Raw genomic sequence first — 21,358 nt, forward strand, 5'->3', positions numbered from 1 at the left:
AATCCTGCAGTTTAGCTAATTGGTGTGTGTCCTCTGGCTTCATGGATAGATAAAGCTGGGTATCATCTGCGTAACAATGAAAATTTAAACAATACCGTCTAATAATACTGCCTAAGGGAAGCATGTATAAAGTGAATAAAATTGGTCCTAGCACAGAACCTTGTGGAACTCCATAATTAACTTTAGTCTGTGAAGAAGATTCCCCATTTAAATGAACAAATTGTAATCTATTAGACAAATATGATTCAAACCACCGCAGCGGAGTGCCTTTAATACCTATGGCGGAGTGAAGGAGTTCAAGTACCTTGGGGTCTTGTTCACGAGTGAGGGGATGATGGAGCGTGAGATTGGCTGGAGAATCGATGCAGCAGAGGTGGTATTGCATTCACTCTGCCATACTGTCATGACAAAGAGCTGAGCCAAAAGGCGAAGCTCTCGATCTACTGGTCAGTCTTCGTTCCTACTCACCTGTGGTCATAAGTGTTGGGTCATGACCGCAAGAACTAGATTGTGGGTACAAGTGGCTGAAATGGGCTTCCTTAGGAGGGTGGCTGGTATTTCCTTAGAGATAGGGTGAGCAGCTCGGTCATCTGTAGGGAGCTCGGAGTAGAGCCGCTGCTCCTTCGCGTAGAAAGGAGCCAGATGAGGTGGTTCAGGCATCTGGTAAGGATGCCCCCTGTGCGCCTCCCTAGGGAGGTGTTCCAGGCATGTCCATCTGCGAGGAGACCCTGGGGAAGACCCAGGACTAGGTGGAGAGATAATATCTCCGCATTAGCCTGGGAATGCCTTGGGATCCCCCAGTCAGAGGTGGTCAATGCGGTCTGGGAAAGGGAAGTCTGGGGTCCCCTGCTGGAGCTGTTGCCCACAAGACACCAGAAGCGAGAGCCCACTTGGGTCTCGCCTCCCTGCCTCACCGGCTGTAGTGGAAACACCCCCCCCCCCCCCCCAAAAAAAAACCAACAACAAAAACATTTTTGCGGCGATAGGGTTTGTGATCCAAAAACTGAAATCAATCTATCTATCTATCTATCTATATTTCTTTTAGGGGTGCAATGGTTCTCAGTTTAAAACCGAACCGTACAGTTGACTATGCACGGTTCAATACACCATTATGAACTGCAATTTTTCGGTCTTGCCATTGACACGAATTTAAGGGCGTTTCACACTGCACACTTTACACGCATTGGCAACGCTTCCCAATGTGTCGTGACGTCAGACGCTTTGCTTCGGAAGCGGCGGGGGGGGGGTTGCTATGTCACATTCTGGCTGTTTCCACAACCCGAAAAAAGTTGAGCGATCACAATCTTGAATTTGCATCGCCTGAACCACAAAAAAAAAAAAAACTGCAGTAGAACGATTCTCCCATCTCTGCTGGGAGAAACTTTTTTCAGCTTCTTTTCGGAGTGATGCCGACCGAGGGAGGACTGACGACTTGGTGGAGAACGGCTAAGACGGAGATGGGGCATCATCCCTGGGCAGAGCGAGGCAGGCAACCGGGGTGATGGAGCAAACCCACTCAGTCCGAAATCTCCCACTTTTTGGATATATGTGAAGTCCCAGTTTGCCCAACGGAGTTTAGTTCTGCAGCTTTATTGAGGTGAGAATAATGTAAAAATAAAATGTGATGTTTATTGAACTGCTGTGAAGGTTTAATGATCAGCTAACGTTAGCTTAGCCTTTTAGCACAGTTGATCTGAGTGAACGCTTTAATTTGTAAATGGTTCAGTCTTTTTTATTTTTACCAAATAAAGCTACAGTGAAAAGTTTAATGGCTGATGAGAGATTATGGGGTGTTTGTCGGTGTAAGGACTTCCCACAGAGCGGGACGTCCTGTAGTGCTTCCAGGCGCCGTCGTCGGAAAGAGGAGCTGCATGGCGCAAAGCAATGCCGTGATGAAGCCTTCCAGGACATGTTGGGGCAGGTCCAGCTCATGCACAATCACAAGCGGATAATCACACGACTGAAAAGCAACCGGAATTCATCTGAAATCCACCTTTAAGCCGTCCTATGAGACCAACACTGAAGTGGTTTTGTCCTGCATAATGAACGGCTCTGTGGCGCATCCCTCCACTTTTCTTTCCATGAAAAAAAACTCCTGTAACGGTGGAATGTACCGAAAAAGTGCTGATGTCCACATCTTCAGCCTTTTTGTGAAAGTCAGACGAGGTCCCGGATCAACAAAGCCTTCACGTTGGAAATTATCTGGTTGTTCCAGCGGGGTGTCAGCCTGTCGATGGGGGCTGGGAGCGCGCTGCGCTCTCAGCAGTTGTGGGCAGTCTTTAAACCGTCTGGATCACTCCTTAATCTGTGTAATCCCCATAAAATCGCCCCTGAAAGCCATCTGAATTTTCCAAACGGTGTCCACCTGTAGGTCTCACAGTTTCTGAAAAAAATTCTGATAGAAAAAAAAGCCCAAATCATTCCGCCATTTCCTGACAATGAAAATCCGCCGAGGGGGTGGACCACTCCTCACAGGCGAATGATGCAACCGACGGGAGTGGAAAAACGCACGCATGCGCACAAGGGTCCAAGCTTGTCTGACGCAATCACACGTGATTCAAATCTATATGGTTTTAGAAAAAAAATAAAAAGGTCGGATACTTTTCTAACAGACCTCGTATACATACATATTATGAATGATGATTTGTGAGATTTCGTTCACGTTTCGGGAGATATTTTTTCAGTTTTCACGTTTTGCAATTCACAGTTTGCGGATTATTCACGATTTGCAGCTGATTCACCTTTTAGGGGTTAACAGGGTGCAGGTTTTCTTTGCAGCCACTGACTCCAGCAGGTGATTTCACTGAGAAACTCATCCCACCTGCTCAAAGTGATGTTAATTAGTGAAATCACCTTCTGGAGTCAGTGGCTACAAAGAAAACCTGCACCCTCTCAGGAATACTTTGGACACCACTGTTCGACAGACATCACAAATTTGAGGTTTTGTTGATATTTCAAATTGTCACTTTTTCACACTGTTTAATATTGTATTTGTCAGGGTATCTACTACAAAATCTGTGACAGAAATAGTTTCTTGGTGGTGGAAACAGAAGAAGCCCACTAATGTGCCATGTTGCAGATTGCCGGCTGACCCTAGTGTTGCAGAAGAACAGGTATCAAAATCCAGCAGATAGACTCTAAGCTTGCTTGGATGCATAATTAGACTGATTCATGTTCCATTTGGGCTAAATTTTTTCACCACTCAGGAAACATGTAAAATCACTGCATACAGTACAGGAGAAAAGTGAGAAAACGAGTTCTTTTCTCACCTGTATCGATGCTCCATGATCGTCTTGGAAGGTAGTTGCCAGATGGTCCCTCTTGGTGATCTGGTGGACTCAGGACAGTGGAGGTAAACAGCAGAACCATACATGGCTGAAACAGGGTGCTGCCGCACCGGCACCGCATGCTGGTAGGGTGGAGGAAAGGGAAGAGCAGGAGAAAGCTGGGTGGAGAAAGAGGGGGCATCTGCCCTCACCTCCAGCTGGACTGTTCTCTTGGCAATGCCAACAGCATTGGTGGCCAAACACTCATACCTGTGCAAAGATTGATAAGACCCATGGGTGCCTTTTGTAAAACAGTTGAGTTTGAGAATATGATGAAAACAATTACACTTTGTAAATTGAATAACCTATCTTGTAGTTTTATGTATAATTTATATTTTTTGAAACAAGACTGCTGTCCTGTGCAAAGTGTCTGATGGTCACTGTCGATATTTCAGATGTAATTCTAGGTGAGGCAGCAAGATGATTCAAGTGGTTTGTGTGCTTGCTTGGGTCAAGGCCATCCATACCTCATTCTAAATATAGCTCTCGAGTTGGTGTAAAGCTTGTGCCAATCAACGTGTATCAATACCAAAGCAAAGAGTTAGAAGCCAAATTAAATTGTTTTACTATAAATTTGGCTGGTGTCCCTTGACTTGCCCACTCTCACCCACACAGAAGGTCAGTCATTGTCCTTTTCTGCCTCCCTGCATGTGTTTTTAGGTCATTATGTCCAATGTGGTCAATTTATTCATTTATTTATGTCTAATAAATTAATGCAGCTGTCACACCTTGACGACTTAATTAGCGTATACTGACAGCCCTGTTTTCACTCACTGAGTGGTTCGGGATGGTGCTGCATGGTATTATACGTACCAGAATGATGAAGTCTGGCTTGGTTTGCATTTTCACCGCAGACATAACCCTTTTCATTGGCAGGTAGAACACTTAAATATTGACGAGCACGGCATGGCATGTGTGCACGGTTGTCATGTGGCATCTCCACTCCACTCCCTGAGTGATCTTACACAACTTCAGCAGTTTCACTTATGAAAAAATACTATAGGTTTTATTGATGCAGTATTCATATAAGTGGGAATCTGACCTTTGGTCCAAATATCTGATACAGACCTAAAGAATAGTGGCGCCACTCTGCCAAAAATGCTTCAGGAATTCAGGAGGAAAGCCATCTGGGCCCAGAGCCTTGCCATTAGGCTTTTTATTCAAAGCTGCATGTACACTCAACAAAAATATAAACGCAACGCTTTTGGTTTTGCTCCCATTTTGTATGAGATGAACTCAAAGATCTAAAACTTTATCCACATACACAATATCACCATTTCCCTCAAATGTTGTTCACAAACCAGTCTAAATCTGTGATAGTGAGAACTTCTCCTTTGCTGAGATAATCCATCCCACCTCACAGGTGTGCCATATCAAGATGCTGATTAAAAACCATGATTAGTGCACAGGTGTGCCTTAGACTGCCCACAATAAAAGGCCACTCTGAAAGGTGCAGTTTTGTTTTATTGGGGGGGGATACCAGTCAGTATCTGGTGTGACAACCATTTGCCTCATGCAGTGCAACACATCTCCTTCGCATCATCCATGAAGAGAACACCTTTCCAGTGTGCCAAACGCCAGCGAATGTGAGCATTTGCCCACTCAAGTCGGTTACGACGACGAACTGGAGTCAGGTCGAGACCCCGATGAGGACGACGAGCATGCAGATGAGCTTCCCTGAGACGGTTTCTGACAGTTTGTGCAGATATTCTTTGGTTATGCAAACCGATTGTTTCAGCAGCTATCCGAGTGGCTTGTCTCAGACGATCTTGGAGGTGAACATGCTGGATGTGGAGGTCCTGGGCTGGTGTGGTTACACATGGTCTGCGGTTGTGAGGCTGGTTGGATGTACTGCCAAATTCTCTGAAATGCCTTTGGAGACGGCTTATGGTAGAGAAATGAACATTCAATACACGAGCAACAGCTCTGGTTGACATTCCTGCTGTCAGCATGCCAACTGCACGCTCCCTCAAATCTTGCGACATCTGTGGCATTGTGCTGTGTGATAAAACTGCACCTTTCAGAGTGGCCTTTTATTGTGGGCAGTCTAAGGCACACCTGTGCACTAATCATGGTGTCTAATCAGCATCTTGATATGGCACACCTGTGAGGTGGGATGGATTATCTCAGCAAAGGAGAAGTGCTCACTATCACAGATTTAGACTGGTTTGTGAACAATATTTGAGAGAAATGGTGATATTGTGTATGTGGAAAAAGTTTTAGATCTTTGAGTTCATCTCATACAAAATGGGAGCAAAACCAAAAGTGTTGCGTTTATATTTTTGTTGAGTATAGTTCTGTGATAGTTACAGGTGTATCTAATGTATCTGTGTGCTCTTTAGATAGCTGAGGTAGGCTTACATTGTCGAGGAATAACTGTATATCTACTGGAGTATGTGTATTCTCCAGTGAGTATAGATTACTGTAGTAGTTCTTAAATATCTGATTAATTTCCTGTGGCAACTGCGTATAGTTTCCAGCTTGATCCCTGATAGATTTAGTCTTGGCTTTTCTTATTACATTTTAATTGAATTTTTCAGAAATTTACCTGATTTATTATTGCTCAAAATTATTATATCTAATTCATTGAATGAGGAACTCTTATTTTTCGATTAATATTGTCAAGTTGGAATTTTGCATTAATTCAGTTTGATCACTTGCATTATTTGTTAAATGTTAAATTAAAAGACCTTTAAGAAAAAATTAATGTTCCATTTTTTTTTATAAGAATATGAAAATTTTCCCTCTAATTACTGCTTTTCCTGTTCCCAAAGCAAACAAGGAGAAACACTTTGGGAGTCATTCTTTCTACAACCCCTGGCAAAAATTATGGAATCACCCGGCCTCAGAGGATGTTCATTCAGTTGTTTAATGTTGTAGAAAAAAAAAGCAGATCACAGACATGACACAAACTAAAGTCATTTCAAATGGCAACTTTCTGGCTTTAAGAAACACTATAAGAAATCAAGAAAAAAAGATTGTGGCAGTCAGTAACGGTTACTTTTTTAGACCAAGCAGAGGAAAAAAATATGGAATCACTCAATTCTGAGGAATAAATTATGGAATCACCCTGTAATTTCATCCCCAAAACTAACACCTGCATCATATCAGATCTGCTCGTTAGTCTGCATCTAAAAAGGAGTGAACACACCTTGGAGAGCTGTTGCACCAAGTGGACTGACATGAATCATGGCTCCAACACGAGAGATGTCAATTGAAACAAAGGAGAGGATTATCAAACTCTTAAAAGAGAGTAAATCATCATGCAATGTTGCAAAAGATGTTGGTTGTTCACAGTCAGCTGTGTCTAAACTCTGGACCAAATACAAACAACATGGGAAGGTTGTTAAAGGCAAACATACTGGTAGACCAAGGAAGACATCAAAGCGTCAAGACAGAAAACTTAAAGCAATATGTCTCAAAAATCGAAAAATGTACAACAAAACAAATGAGGAACGAATGGGAGGAAACTGGAGTCAACGTCTGACTGAACTGTAAGAAACCGCCTAAAGGAAATGGGATTTACATACAGAAAAGCTAAACGAAAGGCATCATTAACACCTAAACAGAAAAAAACAAGGTTACAATGGGCTAAGGAAAAGCAATTGTGGACTGTGGATGACTGGATGAAAGTCATATTCAGTGATGAATGAATCTCAAATCTGCATTGGGCAAGGTGATGATGCTGGAACTTTTGTTTGGTGCCATTCCAATGAGATTTATAAAGATGACTGCCTGAAGAGAACATGTAAATTTCCACAGTCGATGATATGGGGCTGCATGTCAGGTAAAGGCACTGGGGAGATGGCTGTCATTACAGCATCAATAAATGCACAAGTTTATGTTGATATTTTGGACAATTGAAAGGATGTTTGGGGATGATGAAATCATTTTTCAAGATTATAATGCATCTTGCCATAGAGCAAAAACAATCCTTGCAAAAAGACACATAGGGTCAATGTCAATGAGCAGATCTGATTTGATGCAGGTGTTTATTTGGGAGATGAAAATGTACAGGGTGATTCCATAATTTTTTCCTCTGCTTGGTCTAAAAAAGTAACCGTTACTGACTGTCACAATCTTTTTTTCTTGATTTCTTAGTGTTTCTTAAAGCCAGAATGTTGCCATTTGAAATGACTTTAGTTTTGTGTCATGTCATCCCCTCCACAGCATGTCTTTTTCCTGGTTCTCTCCCTCAGCCCCAACCAGTCCCAGCAGAAGACTGCCCCTCCCTGAGCCTGGTTCTGCTGGAGGTTTCTTCCTGTTAAAAGGGAGTTTTTCCTTCCCACTGTCGCCAAGTGCTTGCTCATAGGGGTCGTTTTGACCGTTGGGGTTTTTCTGTGATTATTGTATGGCTTTTGCCTTGCAGTGTGAAGCGCCTTGGGGCAACTGTTTGTTGTGATTTGGCGCTATATAAATTAAATTGATTTGATTTGATTTGATGTCTGTGATCTGCTTTTTTTCTACAAAATTAAACAACTGAATGAACATCTTCTAAGGCCGGTGATTCCATAATTTTTGCCAGGGGTTGTATAAAGTCTGCCCACTCTCTTCTTATGAGTTTATCAAATTCAGTCCTTTAAAAGTGAGGTGTTAAAGCGCCATGAGTGAGACGGTTTAATAGTGGATTCTATTTGTACAGAAAGTGACACAGGAGCATGATCACTGATAGTGATGGAATTAATTCTGGAATTAATTTTGGGAGTTTAGAATTACTAGTGAGGAACAAGGCTATTCTAGAATGAGACTGATATGCAGGAGAGAAAAATGTGTATTCCTTTGTCAATATATTTTTTATTCTCCAACTATCCACCAAACCAAAGTCATCCATATACTCCTTTATAGTTTTAGTGTAGCTTATATAGGCTTTTGCGCCCTCTGCCATGGATGGCCACGTATTGGGTCAAATCTTCCACCGCTCTCAGTCAGTGAAATTGAAACTCACTCTGAATCCATAAGCTTCCACGTTTTGGATAATATGACTCACCCGATCTTTCTGGGGCACCCCTGGTTGCAACGACACAGGCCCAATTTTGATTGGATGAAGGGGGAAATTATTTCCTAGGTCCGGGCTTGCAAAAATGTATGTTTGTCAAAATCTGAATGCACTCCGATGGTTCGAATCCAGATCTAGTCAGGGTACCTGTTTGTTATCATGACTTAGCAGCCATTTTTAACAAAGTTAAAGCTAAATCCTTACCACCTCATCCTAAATACGACTGCGCTACTGAGCTTCTCCCCGGTGCGAGTCCACCGCGGGGAAAGCTCTTTTCTCTGTCCGCACCTGAACACAGTGCGATGAATGAATACATCCAGGAGTCTTCAGCAGGTGGCTTGATTAGACCATCGTCATCACCCAGGGGGGCGGGGTTTTTCTTTGTTGAAAAGATAGATAAGTCTCTCCGACCCTGCATTGATTAGCACGGCCTTAATGACATCACAGTAAAGAAATGTCATCGGCTGCCGCTCATTTCCTCTGCATTTGAGTTTTAGAGGTTTTTACTAAACTCGACTTACACAACGCATATTATTTGGTCTGGATAAGACAGGGAGATGAGTGGAATATGGCTTTTAATACGCCGTCCGGACATTATAAGTACCTGGGCAAGCCGTTTGGACTCACGAACGCACCAGTTGTCTTCTTAGTCAGTGATGTGCTATGGGAGTTCCTGAATAAATTTGTTTATCTGGATGACATCCTAATCTTTTCCCCTGATTTTGCGACTCACGCACGTCATGTATGCACAGTATTACAAACCCTACTGCAAAATGATCTTTTCGTAAAAGCTGAGAAACACACCCACAGTGTCCTTTCAGGGCTTTGTTATTGCTGAGGGGGAAATAAAAATGAATCCTGAGAAGGTTGTGGCGGTAAGGGACTGGGACATTTCCATGTCTTGAAAAGAAGTGCAATGATTTTTAGGGTTTGCAAACTTTTATCGTAAATCCATTCGAATATTCAGTATGATTGCGACGCCCCTGCATGCTGTCACCTGGTCCCTCCAACCATTTGTCTAGATGCCGGAGTGTGGCGAGGCGTTCAGAGTCCTAAAACAATGCTTCACCGTGGCCCCCATGCTACTCCTTCCTGACCCGCTCGGCAGTTCTTTGGTTGATGCTTCTAATATGGGGGTAGGAGCGGACCTATCACAGAGAAACCCCTCAGACAACAGGCTGCACCCGTGCGCCTTCCTGTCAAAAAAAACTGACTGCAGTGGAGTGAAACTATGGCATCGGTGACTGCAAGCTGTTGGCGGTTAAAGTGGCCTTGGAGGAATGGTGGCACTGGTTGGAGGGGACAAATTCCATTCATAGTTTATACTGATCACAAAAATCTGTAATATCTATGCACAGCCAAACATCTTAATTCCCACCAGGCCAGATGGACCATTTTCTTCAGCCGCTTCAGTTTCATGCTGTCCTACTGACCAGGCTCAACAAATGGTAAACCAGATACACTGTCCCATCAAGGGACCCGGTAGACAAGCCTACGGGTCCAGGAACCATCTTGCCCGTTCCTGCTTCGTATCTGCTTTCATTTGGGATATCGAGCTGAGGGTTAAATCGGCTTTAGGCAATGAGCCTGTTCCCGCTGGTTGTCCACAGGGCAGACTTTTTATCCCCGAAGGCCTCAGGGGCATGTGATACGCTGGTGCCATGAAAGCTGTCTATTTTTTCCACCCAGGACTTAAGCCTTTATCTGTTGTACAACAAAGATTCTGGTGGCCAGGGATTAATAAGGATGTTACAGAATATGTCAGTGCCTGTCAACTTTGCGCTATGCATAAATCGTCCAACCATCCGCCTGCGGGCGCCTTGGTGCCACTAGCTGTTCCCACTCACCTGTGGTCGCACATCTCCATAGGCTTTGTAACCTGTTTTCCGCCCTCTAAGGGACACAATGTGATTTTAACTGTTGTAGATCGCCTGTCAAAAAATGGTACATTTCATTCCTTTACCACACCTTCCATCAGCTAAAGAAACAGCCGAAGTTATGTTAAAGTGTTTAAGTTACATGGGTTACTGCAGGATATTGTGTCCGACTGCGGACTTCAATTTATGTCCAATTTTTGGAGGGAGTTCTGGCAAGAGTTAGAGAAAGATCTCTGGATTCTCGCCTCTCAACACCCAGCATCATGGTCTACACAACTACCCTGGATTGAACTTGCACACAATAGTTTACCCTCAGCATCCTCAGGTTACTCCCCTTTCCATGTTTCCATAAATCGTACTGGTGTATAAGTCACAGGACCTCAAAAAAAAGTTTAAAAAAAAATATGCTGTGCCTTATACTACAAAATTTTTTTTTTATATATATATGGTATACATGTGAGCAGTGCATCCAGGCACAGTGAATAAAATGAAAACGGACTGAAAGGTTCCTACCTTCCAGCATCGCTTGGTGAAACATTCTTCACATACAGTGTGCCATTGGGGAAGATAAACAGTCTGTGTCCCAGGAACTGTGATGGTTTAACTTGTATCCCTTCTGGGAGAATCCATTTCAGTGTGGGTACTGGTTCACCTTTGGGGGAGCAGTGGGCATATACACTCCTCCCTAGTTAGAGACAATTTTAATGAGTATACATCACAATCATATGGTACCTAGCGCTGGGAATATTTTCTTAGGTTATATGCAGATGTTTATGAGACCTTTGCATTTGTTTAGTATACCTGGCTCAATGATCATAGTGTCCGTGTTTCCTTCACTGATACTTGGAAGCAAAGCTGCTACATGGAGATTGTAGGTGACTGTGTCAGCACCTGCTGCATTGCTTGCAATACATTTATAGTCCCCTTTGCTGGAGAAATTAGCAGACTTAATTAGCAGAGTTCCATTTGGAAGTAGAGACACTGGGGAGAAGAGAGAATGCAAAGCCACTTCACGAACAAATGTCCTATCTGGAAGGATCCAAGAGATATGTGCTGGAGGCTTTCCAGAAGCAAGACAGTCGAGCATCACACTTTTCCCAAGATAGATTAGTATCTCTGGGGACTTTGGAGGTTGAATCTTGGGAGCCTCAGTCTGGATAGTTAAGGTGACCACCATGCGATCTGACCCAAACCTGTTTTGAGCAGTGCAGAGGTATTGACCTCTATCTTGGAGCTGGACACTTTTGATAACAAATGTTCCATTCTTCAAGACTTCAAAACGAGGGCCATGCTTGGTGTTGGCTGGGATGGTGGCACCTGAGAAGGGAACAGAGAGATTAGAGATAATTATGAGTATTCATTGAATTCTGACACAAGCGGGTCACATTTATAAAACGTCATCTTGAAATTGACCTTCAAGAGTATTTAACTTGAACTATGTACAGTCCCTACTGAAAGTATTGGTACAAGGCCAATTTATTTGTTTGAGATCAAAAGATAAATCTGAGAAGACAATTTAGAATTTCACTTTTGATTTTCTGGTATTTAAATCTACTGCTTCTTTTGGCTGCTCCTGGTCACTTGGGGTCAACACAGCAGTTCTAGGATGGATGGATAGCTTTATTATCATTGTCATTACAAGTGCAACAACAACGAGATTACATCCACACTCATTTCCACAGACAAACAGCAATTAATCCACGATTACTTGTTTACCGTAATAATGGCACACATCAGAATTAAGACAACACATACATTTGACAATGTTTACGAGGTCTGTTAGTAACGGACCTTTTTATTTTTTGCAAAAACTATATGTATTTGAATCATGTATGATTACATCAGCCAAGCTTGAACCTTCGTGCGCATGCATGAGTTTTTTCACGCCTGTCGGTTGCGTCATTCTCCTGTGAGCACGCCTTGTGGGTGGAGTGGTCCAGCCCCCTCGTTGGATTTTCATTGTCAGGAAATTGGCTGACCGACTGCCGCTTTGTTTCATCAAAATTTTTTCAGAAAGTGTGAGAGACAGCCAAGTGGAAACCATTTGGAAAATTCAGATGGCTTTCGATGAAGATCTTATGGGGATCACACAGATTAAGGACAATTACAACTGGATTAAAGACAGCCCACAGCGGCAGATGGCGCGCCGATCGACAGGCTCAAACGACCAGATCATTTCCAAAGTGAACGCTTTGATGATCCGGGACGTCTGACTACCAGAGAAATGGCAAGACAGCTGGACATAGCACTTTTTTCGGCAGATTCCACTGTTACAGGAGTTTTTGTAATGGAAAGAGGAGCAGAGAAATTCACCACAGAGCCACTCATGGCGCGGGACGAAAGCACCTCCGTGTTGGTCTCACAGGACAAGCCCTAACATGCCCAGCTCTTGCACCATTTGGAAAATTCAGATGGCTTTTGGTGGCTTTTCAGTCATGTGACTATCCGAGAAATTGTGGACAAGCTGGACATGCCACAACATGTCCTGTGAGGCTTCATCACGGCATTGTTTTTTGTTCTGTGCACTGCGCCTCCATCCCGATGCGCGAAATCCTCCGCACGTCTTTTCATGCCAAAAAACTCCTGTAACAGTGGAATGTGCCATTCATTTCCAAAGTAAACGCTTTGTTGATCCGGGCTGTCATCTGACAACCACAGAAATCGCAGAAGAGTTTGACATCAGCAATTTTTTGGCATGTATTGTGAGATTTTGGCAAACAACCTCCTTCCCTCAGTAAGAGCATTGAAGATGGGTCATGGCTGGGTCTTCCAGCATGACAATGACCCCAAACACACAGCCAGGGCAACTAAGGAGGGGCTCCGTAAGAAGCATTTCAAGGTCCTGGAGTGGTCTGGCCAGTCTCCAGACCTGAACTCAATAGAAAATCTTTGGAGGGAGCTGAAACTCCAAACCTGAAAGATTTGGAGAAGATCTGTATGGAAATCCCTGTTGCAGTGTGTGAAAACTTGGTCAAGAACTACAGGAAACGTCTGACCTCTAATGGCAGACATGTTTCTGTACCAGTTAAGCTCTGTTTTTCTAGGGGGTCAAATACTTATTTTATACAATAAAATGCAAATTATTAAAAAAAAAAAAAGTCATACAATGTGATTTTCTGGATTTTTTTTTTTTAGACCTCTCCATTCTTTGTAGGTGGGAAAACCTGCAAAACTGACAGGGGGTCAAATACTTATTTTCCCCACTGTAACTGACTGCCTGCTCTTGGTTTTTCCCCCTTTCTGTTTCAGCTGTGAAGACAGGAAGTTCAATTTTAAAAAGTCAGCTAAACTGGTAGTTTACTTGACAATTATTTTCCAGCCACAACCTGTAGGAGTACACTGACACCGTACTCTTACAGTAGAACTGTGTTGACACTGTCACTGTCAACAATAGGGTCAGGATTTTTCCAAACCAGAAGCCAAGGATGAACAGTGCACTCCAGTCCCTATTAAAAAGACGCAACACCACCTTTAAATCAGGGACAGAGCCCTGTGCAGCGCGGCCAGGTCTGATCTGAAAAGAGGCATCAGAGAGGCCAAGGCTGCCTACAAGAAAAAGGTAGAGGACCACTTCACTGTGAATGACCCCAGAAGGATGTGGCAGGGAATAAATCATATAACCAACTACAGAAGCAGCAACCCAGGAAATGCCCGGTCTGACGCCTCGCTGGCAGAGAAGCTGAACCGCTTCTTTGCCCGCTTTGAAGCAGACAGACCAGCAGGAACTCCACACCCACCACCCTCCAGCACACTAGCATGCTAACACTTCAGGAACACGAAGTGAGACGTGTGCTGAAAGCGGTGAACCCCAGGAAGGCGGCCGGCCCCAGTGGTGTACCTGGAAAGGTACTCAAAGCGTGTGCTGACCAACCGGCTGGAGTTTTCACCTGCATCTTCAACCTGTCCCTGTCGCAGGCCATCATTCCACTCTGCTGCAAATCTTCCACCATCATTCCAGTCCCAAAGAAGTCAGCAGTGGAGAGCATAAATGACTACAGGCCTGCTGCACTTACACCTGTGGTAATGAAGTGCTTTGAAAGACTGGTCTCTCAGCACATCAGAACCTGTCTGCCTCCCACTCTGGACCCACACCAGTTTGCCTACAGGGCAAACCGCTCCACAGAGGACGCTATCACCACAGCACTCCATACTGCGCTGAGCCACCTGGAGCACCAGGGGAGCTATGTGAGGATGCTCTTCCTGGACTTCAGCTCAGCCTTCAACCACATCATCCCGGAGATCCTGGTCCAGAAACTGAAACATCTAGGCATCTCCACCACCATCTGCCAGTAGATCAAGGACTTCCTCACAAACCGCCCACAGGCTGTGAAACGTGGCCCCCACCTTTCCTCCACCATCACACTCAGCACCAGTTCCCCTCAAGGTTGTGTACTGAGCCCCCTCCTGTTCACCCTTTACACGTACGACTGCTCTCCGACCCATCCCACAAACACCATCATAAAGTTTGCGTATGATACCACCGTGATTGGGCTCATCTTGGGGGGGGTGTGAGACCGACTACAGAGACGAGGTAAATCAACTGACAGCGTGGTGTTCAGCTAACAACCTGCCGTTGAACACCAGAAAAACAAAAGAAATAATCCTGGAATTCAGGAAGAACAGGGCTGACCCAGTCCCGCTCTACATCCAAGGGGACTGTGTGGAAAGGGTCAGCTCCATCAGGTTCCTGGGAGTGCAGCTCTCTGACAGCCTCTCCTGGACTACCAACACCACAGTCGTGGTGAAGAAAGCCCAGCAGTGACTCAACTTCCTGAGGGTGCTCAGGAGAAACAATCTGGAGGAGAAGCTGCTGGTGTTGTTCTACAGAGCCACCATCGAGAGCATCCTGACGTACTGCATCACAGCATGGTATGGGGGGTGCTCAGCAGCAGACAGGACAGCGCTGCAGAGGGTGATCAAAACAGCCCAGGGGATCACTGGCTGCTCTCTGCCCAGCCTGGAGGACATTGCTGCCAGCATTAGCAAAGACACATCCCACCCCAACAACCACCTGTTTGACCTACTACCCTCCGGCCGATGGTATAGGTCAATCAAAACTAGGAAAAACAGACTCGGACAGCTTTCTCCCCAGAGTGATCATTGCACTGAACAATAACAAATCACTCTAATCACCTTCAAGTTTCTTGTGCAATATGATTCCACAGCTGTATACAATTCTCGTTTTACATTTTACTTGGTCCACATTTTATTTTCTCTTGTGTTTATTTAGTTGTACATATACTCTGAATAATCTATTGTTAAATTACTCGCACCACAGAAAGCACCTTTTGGAGTTGCACTCAAATCTCATTGCAATGCAAATTACAATGACAATAAAGGTGATTCTGATTCTTCTGAATAGACATGAATGGGTTAACTGAAAACAGGTCATCACAGAAAGACTGAAAAAAAAACACAAAATTCCTTTCTGTCAATACAATACAACAAAACTTTATAAGCAAAAAAACAAAAACAAAAAAGTTAAGGTCCAACTGGGTCATCGGACCCAACCCAACTGAACATGCTCATCCAGCTGAGGACCAGAAATGGAGAAACTGCCCAAAACTAAGAACAACAGAGACAGGCTGCAGGCCTGTGTCATGCTTGCTGTGTGTACTGGTGCTGCTGTCTGCCAACACACAGAAGTCTGGTAATAGTATTACCAGACTTCTGATTCACAGCTGTGTGTCATTTTGCAATCAGCTCCACTGGTTTTGCTCACTCAGTGAATACCATGACTTGGCTTCATTTGTTGCCAGTTATTACATGCACAGGAGAGACTTTTGTACTTTTGTCACAGATCCATGAACCTTGTTGCCTGGTGAGAATAGTTTGTTTTACTGGAATTTGTTTGCTTCAAAGTCTGCTGCTCATGGATTTCATGGTTGTATTCACGGAACTTTGGCTGCATTCACTTTTGTAAATAACCATGTATACTTGCATCCCGCTGTCTCTGTAGTTCTGAGTTTGTAACAATCATTTGCCACGGTCATGGATGCGGCCTGTACCTCTATGATCACTTCAGAACACGGTACAGCCCCCAGGACTGATGGAGTTGTGCAACAGGATTGCCACTGAGCAATAAGACAACAGGTATTCCAGTCAGTGCATCAGCTATTGAGGATGTGCTTCAGAAGGTCCTTGTAGTGTTTCTTCTGCCCTCCTCTAGACCATTTTCCTTTGCTCAGCTGGCAGTAGAAGATCTACTTGGGAGGTCGGCTGTCATTCATCCTAACAATGTGAACCACCCAATGAACCTTGATGAAGATGATGACAGACTCAATGCTCTGGAGCTTTGCTTTAGCCAGGATGCTGATGTTACGGTACGGTAGTCTTTTCACCAGATACTCCTCAGGCAGCATTGGTGGAATTGCTCAAGGGACTTCAGGTGATAGTGGTAGATGGTCCAAATCGCAGATCTGTACAGCAGGGTTGGCAGGGTTGACAGCTTTGTAGATGGGGATTTTCATCTCTTGTCAAACATCTCTATTGTTGAAAATAAGGGTGTGAATATGATGAATAGTGTCCCAGTAGGTATAAACACCTCCTGTCTCTGCTACTCCTTCAGTGTAATCAGCTGTTGGTAAAGTTAGCACTAGAGGGGTAGAGACACTGCTTGGAGGAACTGCTTTGTCACATTTACTGGAAGTATTGAGGTCTGCTTGGATATTGAATTCCCCCTTGCAAGGTGGACAGTGGTCCTTACCCACATTCACTTCACAACCACCAACAGACAAGGGTCCAAAAATGACAAGTGGATACTTTATTACAGATTAATGACTGTCAGTGACACACAATACCACCATCGATGATAGAACCTCCCAATCTTCCCATTGTGTGGGAAATCGAGGAAGAAATAATCAAGACCAATCAACACTCACCACCTCCGCCAATATGCTCTAGTAACAAAATATTTGTTCCATATCAATTTCCCAATCCTCTTGTCCTTACACACAGATCCCTAACAGCTCATCATCCAGGTGTCACTCATACCACAACATTAATTCAGCAAAAGTACTGGTAGCCTATTTTGCCTGAAACATCATACCCATTATAAACACATTTCTGTGCTGACTGTGCTACTTCTCATACACCTTGACAGCTATGTGCTAGCAGCTGAACTGCAATGACTTCTTGTCCCTTGCTCATCATGGTCTCACATGGCTCTTGATTTCATTACTGCCCTGCCACTGTCTGAGGCCTTTAATGTATTCCTGGAAGCTGTTGAATGCTTGTCCAATTCCTGCCATTTCATTCCATTTCTCTCTTTGCTGACTGTACTGCAGGTTGTGGAAACCGTGTTTGAGCAAGTATTGAGATGTTTTGGTCTTCTGGAGGTCATTTAATTTAATTCATGTCCAGAATTGGAAAAGCATTTTCTGACAAACTAGGGATTGCTCTTAGCTTGATGTCGAAGTACCACCCACAGAATAAAGAACAGGTGGATTGGACTAAGAACGAGGGTGGTTCCTGTGGACCTACCGAGAAGATAAACAAAGGGAGTGGGTGAGATACCTGGCATGAGCACAATATGCTCAAAATATGCTAAAAATTCATTAAAACACTTGGTCACAAGGCTCACTCTGTCAGGATTCAGTGCCAGGTATCTAACAAAATAGAACCCAAATGCAAGACAGCCAAAACACAGGAGGTGAGTTCAAGTTTTAATAAACAGTCAATGAGCCCAATATACAAAAACAAGAGTGGGTAAGGCTTCAACAAAAATAGGCTTTATCCAAATAGGGGTGAGGTTTCAAAAAAATAGCAAGAGTGAGGAAAGTTACAACTAAAATACAAATAACCCTGAACACAGGGTGAGGGAACAACCAGTCAAAACAAAGTACAAACAAAAGCCAAATATGCTTTGAGCCCCAGGGAATTACCTGAACATGTCAACAAATAAACTTAAAAAATTTCAATGATCAATAATATACCACCATGACATGAGAAGCAACAAACAATGGACCAGCAAAGACTAACTCAAAATGTGACCTTAAATAACCAGCTGAACTAATGAGGCACACCTGTATTGATTACACAACAACATGTACTGACAAAAGGAGAACACCAGAGTGCAGCAGAGAACAGACTTCCATGTGAAGAGAAATACAACACATGACCCCAAGTCATAGAACTGCAAACATCTAATGAAACCTGAAGGACTGTTAAAACAAAGAAATAACTTAGACTAAAAAGGGGAACAGACCTGAACAAATACCAAAAAATAACCCATCACAGATGGCTGCATGACACACTCCCTTTCAGTGTGTACTGAGTTACCAGCCTTCAAGGTGGGTGGGTGGGGGTTCTGACACACCGACTGCATGCACTAGTGGTACCATCTGCCATCACCAGATTTCTGATTCATATGTGTGTTATTTTGCAGTTAGCTCCACAGATCCTCCTCACTCTGTCAATACCATGACTGCTTCGTTTGTTGGCAGTTGTTGCGCGCACAGAAGAGACTGTTATACTTTTGTCACAGATTCATGGACCATGCCTTGTTGCCTGGTGAGAATTGTTTGTTTTATTTGAATAATTAGAATTTGTTTGCTTTCAGATGCTGGTGTTCACAAACATTTCATGGTTGTGTTCACAGAACTTTGGCTGCACTCACTTTTGTAAATGAACACATGTGTAGCACTAGGATAAAAATGAGATGTCAAGCCAGAGAGTAAATTCACAAGTTTATGACCGTGTAAAGGTGACGTGCTGCATGGTGCACCTGAAATGGTGGACACGTAGTCTGGTGAGCGTGGTAATGTAGAAGGGAACTTTCTCTGTATGAGTTAAGATGAGCTAAACTAACAACTGTGGGATGCACAGAACAACTGTAAAAACATGAATTCATGGCAAAACGAATGTTGAACAGAGTAAATGTGTTAGGAGAAGCTTGTGTAAACTGAAATACTAAGTTCAGTGCAGAGTTAAAGTGTAAGGCTAAGTTAAGGAACACAAGTGTTATCCTTTCTAAGTGCTAATCCAGCTATGAGACTGTGAGGAAAGTCTCTTCCACACATGTATTTTGAGTTCAAGTTGCACTAAACATTTTTCTTTATAATCAGAAAGTGTAATATGTTAAGGTTCATCTCCCGAAGGGTGAATAGGAGAGGAATATAGTAAAATGCATTGGTTTAAAATCAGTAGTTTAATAAATACAGTTCATGAGAGTAATGAATAAGAGAATGGAACAGTGATAAACAGAATGGGTAAAAGCACTCTAAAACTTAATTTTGAGTTCATTATTAAAATATGTGTTCATAGACAAAGAAACAGATTGTGATTTCTGTCAGTTCATGAGGACGATGTATGTGGTTAAACTGTATAATTATTGAGACAGTATGGTCAGTTATGTCCTAGCCATCCTGTGGTATCGGGTGCAGAAGAAGTCCAGTCAGTACGTGATGAAGCAGTGTACAGATCACACTCCAAGTGCTCCTGTCAACAATTTTCTGTTTTGCAGTTCCTGCAAAAAATAAATATGTTGCATGGGAGATGAGTGGCCCATCATTTTCTGAAGTGTAACACATGCACTTGCATCCAACTTTCCCTCTTGTTCTCAATTCATTACAGCTTGATGCATGTATGGTGAAGAACAGCTACAGAACCAAATATTAAAGGATTATTAACCCACTGCGAAGGCTGTACGGGGAAATATCAGACCGAGGCGTAAGTACGGACCAAGCACCATATTTTTATTTATATATGGGTGATTCTTAGACTATGGGCACTTATTATGTCCTTTGATCATATTGTATGAAAAACATAAAAAAGGGGAAATTTCACACTTTTATAGTTATCTTTACAATGAAAGTGTTAAGAAATTTGTTCTAGTAGTCTATGATGACTTTTTCACCTTTTTTCAGCATCATTATATGCAAATATTGCCGTTTTGTGCTTGTCCCACACCCAGACTTTTGATCTTCAATGATTAAAAAAATGAATGGTAAAGAAACATTTTTCTGATGTTTTAAAATATCTCTGACTAAAATAATCAAAACATAATTGGGGTATTCAATGTCATACAACTGTTGTGATTTTTTTTTAAACAAAATGTAGTTGTCCCACACTATTGCCGTAATTTCCACCACAACACTGTAATGTCCCTTTAAACAGTTTGTATGAAAGATTGTTTGGGTAGTTTCTATGGAGATAAACAGTGACATCAGAGCACATGTATATAGCGCCAAATGACAATAAACAGTTGCGCCAAGGCGCTTTATATTGTAAGGCAATGGTGTGGTGGAAATTACATTTACAAGGCCAATAGTGCCCGTAGTTAAAGAATCACCCATATATATATATATATATATAACACGCAAACGCCCGAATATGAAAGCTGCTGACGGCTCATAAACAGAGCAGAAGTGAAGTGCACCTCCAAAAATGAAAGAAAAAAAAAAGAATGACTTCACCTCCTCTGCTCACATCAGAGGTCCAGTCGTTAGCTGGTAAGCTTTCAATCTGTGTGTTTTTTCAGATGCTGCTTAGATATTTATGGAGTACATTCATGTCCATTCATGTGCATTTTTATCTTCCTGGTTTGTACATGTAGTGGCTGCACTCTGCGTTGTGTTATGACTCCGCCCATTCGCTCCCCTTGGGACGCAAAATCACGATCCTCCGCATGGAAGTCTGACTCTAACCAGAAGGCTAAAAACCAGGGCTCTGGCCTTGTGACCAGAGAATCCTTTTGAGCTGTTGGGGGTGAGGTTTACTTACTACATCTGCACAGCGACACATGCTGGCCTCCATTACATAAAGAAAATACGTGTTTGGCCCGATTGTCATGGAAACCGGTCCGGATATGGAAAAACATCTGACCGGTAATAAGCCAATCACAGCATGCGTGGCATCGCAGCCATATAATAATAAAAGGATTACTAATGGACTGCGAGGTCTGTATGGGGAAATATCAGACCGACGTGTTGTCAGTATGGACAGAGCAATTCAAGGTCCGTGCGAGAAACATGGAGGTCTGATATCCCCGTACAGGCCGACCAAGTGAGGCTAATAATTTGTTTATTATATGCCAATTAATATATATATATATATATATATATATATATATATATATATATATATATATATATATATATATATATATATATATATATATATATATATATATATATATATATATATATATATATATATAT

General features: G+C 42.9%; 1 protein-coding gene across 1 annotated transcript in view; it reads right to left on the reverse strand.

The window, feature by feature from the left end:
• si:ch211-159i8.4 (matrix-remodeling-associated protein 5) overlaps positions 1-21,358 on the reverse strand; it is a 186,914-nt gene that overhangs the window by 69,111 nt on the left and 96,445 nt on the right. The window contains exons 10-12 of the mRNA XM_034181951.1: positions 11,001-11,516; positions 10,713-10,884; positions 3,270-3,536 (exon numbers count right to left, since the gene is read on the reverse strand). Coding sequence (XP_034037842.1) covers positions 3,270-3,536; positions 10,713-10,884; positions 11,001-11,516 — 955 coding nt within the window. The remainder of the gene's footprint in view (positions 1-3,269; positions 3,537-10,712; positions 10,885-11,000; positions 11,517-21,358) is intronic.

Source organism: Thalassophryne amazonica, chromosome 11 (assembly GCF_902500255.1).
Source record: "Thalassophryne amazonica chromosome 11, fThaAma1.1, whole genome shotgun sequence".
NCBI lineage: Eukaryota > Metazoa > Chordata > Actinopteri > Batrachoidiformes > Batrachoididae > Thalassophryne > Thalassophryne amazonica.